Here is a 7,651-nt window from a genome sequence, read left to right on the forward strand (position 1 = left end):
AGAGTGAAAACACTCTCAAAAGTAGAGAAAGTCATCCTCTCTATTCGACGGATAGAGAGATTGCTTCCGAGTGAACCCCCGGCCAATAAGTAGTAAAAAAAATTTTAAAAATTAAATTAAATTAAAAATAAAATTGAGACGCCATGAAAATGGTAAAATCAAATTTCACATGACGAATCAACGTAGACACAATATCAATGATTTCTGCGATATGCATTGTACATACGGGATTCATTGGATGGATGCATATATGTATGTCGAAACATATATATATGGAAACACATGAAACATAACATAATTCACATTCGAACCAAAGGAGAAATAGATATGCTATGCAGCTAGGATTAATAAGATTACATAATGTTCAATGTGTATATAGTATACTAATAGGTTCTGATTATTACAGGATGATGCAGAAATTCAAATTATAAGGTACAGTGAAGTCTACCGGCATGAAATATAACTACTCTTCCTTGTACCTCTTATCTTCCTCCAAAAGGACTGCAGTAGTGAAAAAACTACTCTTCCTTGTACCTCTTTTCAACTTCCTCCATGCTTTGAATCTCTTTGTGGTACTTGCAAACACGGTAGACACACCTGCACCATATTCATATGCAGATGCTCAAAGTCTCAAACTGAATGAATGTCAAAACTAACATATATGTATTTTATTTTAAACAATGCTCGTGTTCGAGTAAATGTGCATCTTCATCCCATTTAAGCTATGTTGACAAGGAATGCATGTAAAAATGGGAATGGGTCAAATGGCTCCAACGGGTTATATCAATAGATATCAATCCAAAGTGTGTTTTTAGATGATACAAATTGCTTCATTAAAAGGTTTAGACATTAGATTATTCACAGATATAATAAAGCTTTTGAAGTCATAAGTTATGCATTAATTATTAATTAGTGATAGAAGTATTGAAAAGGTTATATAGAAGTGGTTGTTGGTCTACAGTGTACTCCACCCAGCCTGACAGATTATAATTGCACTAAGAAGGTGCCAATTTTGACCCACTACCATTTACACCTCTACTTTTAAGATATGTGTCTTGGTCAATCTTTGTAGAATGAGTTAGCATTCAATCTGTTTCATGTGTTGATACAATTAACCACATACCAGTAGAGAAGACATGCTGAACAACACAAAATCACATTTCTCTGTGACTTGAATATCTGCATAAACAATCACAACATCAATACATGAACTGTATCAACAACTGATAGACACTGGATATTGACATTAAAATCAAAGCTTGATAAAAAATTAGAGTTGGAGATCAAGTATCAAGTAAACTTAGTGAAACAACTACCCTAAGATTATAATTTAAATTACATAAAACGGTTTGTTCGATAAAAAATAAGATTAGGCCAATCTTATGGCTTTTTGTGACACCTTTTCGTGTTCACAAGACCTTCCAGAACTAATTTCAGTGATAATGTATGCGGCTATGCGTACTGTGCAAACAATATCAAAATAACTATGGCAGACTGCCTCATGATGATTACAATGTTTCTAACGCAACTATAGAAGTTTCACTACAATCATTCCCATAAGCCAAAGGACTTGCAATAAAAAGAAGTAATGAAAAATATATTTTTCATCTATAAGAAATGTTTAGCAAATGGATGTCGGATGTCCTAAGCATAAGCAAGTGTAGCAGGAGTAAGCGCACATAGGAAAAATCCACCACAGTTGCAAATTAACAAGTGTCGATTGAATTAAAGTGACACTATTAAAGCAGATATTTCAACATAATTTAAGACATAATATTAATATATATATATTAATTAATTAATATCATATAATAAAATATTCTCAAAAATATTGCTCCTAAGCACTCTATCATGCCACCAAGATAAACATTAAAAAGTAGATGAATTCTGATGCAGGTGCAACTGCTCGACACTATGGTCAGGATTACAGGAGAAGGAATAAGCAGCTGCAGAATGGGTTGTTAGTTATTAATGGGCTGCAAAGTGATCATGGGCTTAATGGGTTTTCTGATCCAGTTTAATTGGCAAAGGTGGGAACTAGAAAGTCACGGCTGGAAGAGCTAGAGTCCTAGTTTACTTATGATTTGTTTATTTAATAAGGACCCTTTCCAGCTAGTATAAAAAGAATATGAAGGTTATTTGTCTTTTCAGTTTTTCATGTATCGACTTTTATTCAGTTTAATAAAAGAAGCCGTGAGTTTCATTCCATTCTTGTTATTCTCTTTATGTTCAATTAAGCCATCAGGTCCTGCACTAAATTCTTTTTACAAAAATGCTAATGGCGCTCAAGCAGCCTGCAAGACTGAGAGATTCTGACAAGTATTTCTTAAGACTTGTAAAAATTTATACATTACCTAATCTAGAAAATCTACGAACGGAAAAATTTACAGGTTTGTTATGACCTCTATTATGGTGGTAATGGGATTCTTGAACTGAAGTGTTCTGGCAAACACAAGCCATTTTGTCCACGATGTGACTCGAACTCATAACCTCAAGGTTAATGAGACTCTTTGATACCGCTGGGCCATTAGCCCTTTGGTATGTAACTTCATATGCTCTAAAGACTAATTATTACTACATAAGACTAGTAATAACATAAAAATTTAATGCCAAAATGAGACGAGACTTAAAGTTCAAATGGATCCAAACATAATGAAACTGATATGAGCAACCAACCGTTCACCACATTAAACTCTCGTAAGAGATCCCAACACCAGGAAGGCAGGAAACAAGAGGATCATTATTCCTAAACTCTTTACAACCCTATTAATCAAAAAGGCACAGTCCAAACCGAGAATGCATAGTATGATACTGAACTGTAACTAAATAGTGTACTCAAAAAGAAACGAAGGTTCACTAGTTTGTACATATTTATCCAGTGTTCTTAAGTGTATTAGATCACAAACAGTAATACAAACAGATATATCCTTTCTACCCTATAAATTCTAAAAATTGCTTAGATTACATATGGTATACCTACCAAATAGATCAAAAATATTCATACAGTAACAATTATATTAGTATTACAAAAGTTTTTACCGATTTCTCAAACCTATCTCTCTCAGCAGCAGTGCAGGTCTCACCAGAACACATCAATCTATGTTCTTTCTTCCAATAAATATCTACAAACACCACAAATTACTACAATCAATCACATATTTCAAAAAGTAACTGAAACGAAAATAATGATAAAATAAAATAAAAAATCAAAACCTAGAAGCTGAAAACCAGCAAACGGAACGATGAACAGAGCAGGCTGTAGAATAAGTGAAATTATTGAAACGAGACTGTTTTTCAAGGCCTTTGGTGCAGGTAGAGTTAGTAAGAAAGCTACGATCGCTTCGGCTGCGACAACGTAGGTCAAAATCATCCATTGTAACCCCATTGATGAACACTGATTAAGAGATCGATCGAGTTATTGACTGATTGTTGATTGTAGTTAATCACGGAGTTGATTTACTTGTGTAGCGATGTTGACGGAGATACTTGGCTCTCGTGAGAAACGTAACACCTGCCCCAATTGAAACAGACGGCTTGCAGTATCTATCTATCCACCAATATAAAGTAGGTGGATCAAATTAATTTCTCTATACCTAAAAATGATATAATTACCAAAAAAAAACAATTATAATTATATTATACTAGTAATAATTATAATTAATTAATAATTAATGGGAGATGATCCACACCACTTTTTAATTCATGTGCATCTAATTACTATTTTACTCTTAATTATACTTACGGCTCTAGTTATTGAGTCGACAGCAAACATTACGACTTGACTGACTCTTAGAGCTTAAAGTAAATTTCATACATGATTTAAAACTCATGGAAATTTGATTTTACCATTTTCATGACGTCTCAATTTTTTAAATTTTTTTTCTACTTATTGGCCGGAGGTCCACTCGGAAGCAATCTCTCTATCCGTCGAATAAAGAGAGAGATGACTTTCTCTACTTTTGAGAGTGTTTCACTCTGGGCGGAGAAATGACTTGTGTTTATTCTAGAGAAAAGATTGTCTACATCTCACCTCCTCATACACCACTTATGTGGTATTGAGTTTTGTTGTTGTTATTGTTGTTGTTCTTAATTATACTTACAATAATAATATAAATCTAACTCTCTAGATTATGTAGGGCATAACTGTAAATATATAAGACAAAAGTGTACATGGATCAAAAGTGGTGTGTGAAAATCCTCTCATAATTAATAACTATAGCTATATTAATAATTATTATTATATTATAGTAGTACTTATCTAACTAACGAGAACTTTTTACTGTAGACAACTATGAGAATTTTTGAGGTGGAATAAATAATAGGAAGGCCAGGAAAAAATTATTGAAGTCTCGCATTTTTTAGATGTGTATGATTTTTGTTCTGCAAAATTGTTTTTGTTCTAAAACATCCTGAAGTCGAACAGAAAAATAAACTGAAATCAAACAAAAATGGCTGAAGTCAAACAAAAAAATCGTTTTTGTTTTACAACTATGAGCTCGAACAAAAATATTGAAGTCGAACAAAAAAATCTTTGTTCTACGAATTCCTGAAGTCTAAAAAAATGGCTGAAGTCGAACAAATATGGCTAAAGTAGAACAAAAATGTTTGAAGTCAAACAAATATGGCTAAAGTCGAACAAAAATGTTTAAGTCGAACAAAAATGTCTAAAGTCGATCAAAAATGTCTGAAATCGAACAAAAGAAATCAGTGTTCTACAATTCCTGAAGTCTAACAAAAATAGTTGAAGTCGAGCAAAAATAGAGTTTCGGTGTTCTTTCCAATTCAAATTGGAGTTCTCATGAGATCCTCACTCTATATATATTAGTATATTAGATTAACCTTATTAGATAGTATTAGATACGAGTATTAGATTAGATTCTATGTATTAGATATCTAGATTTTAGATATAAAATATGAAATTCTTATATATGTTGTGTATGTGGAAAATTGTTTGAAAACGCATTAAACTTTCATCAAATTCTTGTTGTATGCATTCAACTTTAAAATCTCCTATTGTATACATTTGCTTTTATATATGTATTATTGTATGCAATCAATGACTTATTCATCAGGTAACAGTTTATTAAAGTTATATTTTTATGCAGTTGGTCCCTTAACATAACGACTGTTAGTTATCTCCGTTACAATTAAACAATTTTCCCAACCCTAAATTTATAAATCAGATCTTCCTCATCTTCATGTCTCTTCTTCGTCTTCATCTCTCTTTTTTAAAAATCTAAGGAACACAAACAGGAAAACCACATATCCACCCGTAAACACTTGAAACATTGAAACATTCTTGAAACATCCGAAGATGAAGATTCATCATCTTCTCCATCGTCACCTTCCGAACTCTCCATCATCTTATTAATAATAGCTCGCTCGTACCATCAACGTTCATTGCGATGCCTTCTTTGTTTCATTTGTTTTATATCCCAAATCCCAAATGTAATTAAAAAAGATTGTGTGTAATTAAAAAAGATTGTGTTTAACTATTAAATAACCATGTAGTGATTGTTAAATGCTTGAATTACAAGTTGGACAAAAAGGGCTAACTATATTATCCTGAACTTGCATCTTACCTCTCACATAGCATAAGGCCAAATGGCATGACTTACTCTTTTAGCTAGGTCTCCCCTAAGCGGGATTGAATAACGTTAGATCATAAAATGTGTTTGTTGCACTGACCATAAGATCTCCTCTGAATAAATTTACAACCAGAATTGAAGTGTATTTTTTTTTTTTAACAATTAACTATCGACTTAGGTTAGCAAGAGTTGAAGGTAATGAAAGAACATGGTGGTGTAACAATGTACAATGCCATAAGCCCATAATCATCAATGACACCTTACATACGATCTATAGTAACCTTACTCATATGTACACAAAAACAGGACTAGCTCAATCCTAAGGTATTTGCGAAACTAGAGCATCTAACAACAGCAATGATGAACTCGAGCATCTGTATACGCCAAAATTAAGGATCTGAAAAGTAACAGACTTCATCCCCAATCTACAAACGGCAGAGGTGGATATCCGCCTTCTGGTGGAGGTCTTAATGATGGAGGTAAATTTCCCACCATGCCACCCATCCTATCTATCATCATGCCACCTGCGTATTGACACAGTAGTAAACAAAAAAAAAAAAAACTATTGACATAAAAATTTCAGTGCTGCATGCAGCATTCTCAGTTGGCCTGAGGCCATTAGAAATATTTCATGTCTTGTTGTACAAAGATGTACAGATCAGGGAATGTTGGATCACGGTTCAAACAGGGTAGCATTGAAATGCATCACACTTGGTACAAGTCAAAACACTTTTGATCAATCCTCCACTCTTTTCATATAAATACACATACGCACACATATATACTAATAATACCCTTATTTATGATTATGAAAAGATTCTACAACAATTACAATAAGTAATCTAATTTCGTATAAAGCATGAATTTTAAGTGTTAAAAAAATTGACTTTAGGTAGCTTTCGGTATATTTGAGTTGTTTCATGTTTTACCATACCTAAATTTTTTATTTGACCTGTCTAAGAGTAAAAATGACCCAAATCAACCCACTAAACAAAAGGGTCAAAATTGCCACTTTTACTAATCTCGAAAATTGCTAAAGGGACCAGCCCTAACCATATTAGCTAGGTTACTTTGTTAAGACCTATAATCGGATTCTTGCTTCATCATTGTAAAGTATATAGCAACATGTAAGTCTCTCTTCATGTGAGTATATATGTATTTGAAAAGAACACAATCTTAAATCATAGATTGTAAATAATTTAAGCTAACATTTACACGCTTACATCAGAACTTACCTGGCAATGAGGACTTCTCAATGGGTTGACTTCCAGAGAAATTTGGCAATTGAGTTTCCATGTTGTTTGTAACTAAACAAATTAATGAACTTAAGTACCATTTAACAGAAATGTTAGCGAATCAAAGAACAATAAGTTTACCTGTAAATCCCTGCATATTCCTGCTTTGATTGGGATGAAAATATTTACAATTATCCCCATAAGGGCATGAACCCTGCAAAACATCAACTCGAAATAAGTTACAAATTCACAGTACCACAATAAAAATATAAAATACAACAACAATGACTCTGAATAATGTTGTGTAACATTCCTTAATTTTTCAAAGCAATTATTACATTATTCAAAAATCAAAATCAATTGCTTAAAGTTAGTTTATAGGCAATCTTAAGATAAAACTTCATATGTGATTAAACAAACGAAAACAAAATTCACTTCAGTCACTTTAGAATTACACGATTAATATCCCTAAAATTGAATTCACGCAGTAATATGAAATATATAAAAATATCAAAAAATGTGAAATAAGGATTACCGTACGGATGAAGCGATTGCAAACACCAGTAGTAGTTGATGAAGAGTGTAAAGGTACCTGATTAGGATCTGCATATGATTTGATACAAATTAATAGTGTGGAATTTCATAAATTAGGGTTTATTTGAGTGAATAATAAAAGGGGGACGTGCCTGGTGGTATGGAAGCGTACCAAAGAGCTTTGGCTTTGTGGTGTTGAAGACCTTGAAGATGACGTTTGCGATGAAAAGGAGTGTCTTGAAACTGTTTATCGCAGTAATCGCAATAATATTTTCCCAGCGGCATTTTCTGATC

The 7,651-nt window shown here is 32.8% G+C and overlaps 2 protein-coding genes across 2 annotated transcripts; both read right to left on the reverse strand.

Annotated features, from left to right (window-relative positions):
• Positions 1–285: 285 nt before the first annotated feature.
• Positions 286–3,559, reverse strand: LOC139852312 (uncharacterized). Its single transcript, XM_071841585.1, has 4 exons — positions 3,214–3,559; positions 3,040–3,122; positions 1,124–1,179; positions 286–597 (listed from the first exon to the last, which is right to left on the reverse strand). Exons 1-4 carry the CDS (start codon positions 3,383–3,385, stop codon positions 519–521), a joined length of 390 nt encoding a protein of 129 aa, XP_071697686.1. The 5' UTR covers positions 3,386–3,559; the 3' UTR covers positions 286–518.
• Positions 3,560–5,800: 2,241 nt separating this feature from the next.
• On the reverse strand, positions 5,801–7,651 carry LOC139853347 (zinc finger CCCH domain-containing protein 3). Its single transcript, XM_071842729.1, has 5 exons — positions 7,510–7,651; positions 7,359–7,426; positions 6,965–7,037; positions 6,824–6,895; positions 5,801–6,112 (listed from the first exon to the last, which is right to left on the reverse strand). The coding sequence occupies exons 1-5, from the start codon at positions 7,640–7,642 to the stop codon at positions 6,003–6,005; spliced, it is 456 nt and encodes a 151-aa protein (XP_071698830.1). The 5' UTR covers positions 7,643–7,651; the 3' UTR covers positions 5,801–6,002.

This window comes from Rutidosis leptorrhynchoides, chromosome 6, assembly GCF_046630445.1.
Source record: "Rutidosis leptorrhynchoides isolate AG116_Rl617_1_P2 chromosome 6, CSIRO_AGI_Rlap_v1, whole genome shotgun sequence".
Classification (NCBI taxonomy): Eukaryota; Viridiplantae; Streptophyta; class Magnoliopsida; order Asterales; family Asteraceae; genus Rutidosis; species Rutidosis leptorrhynchoides.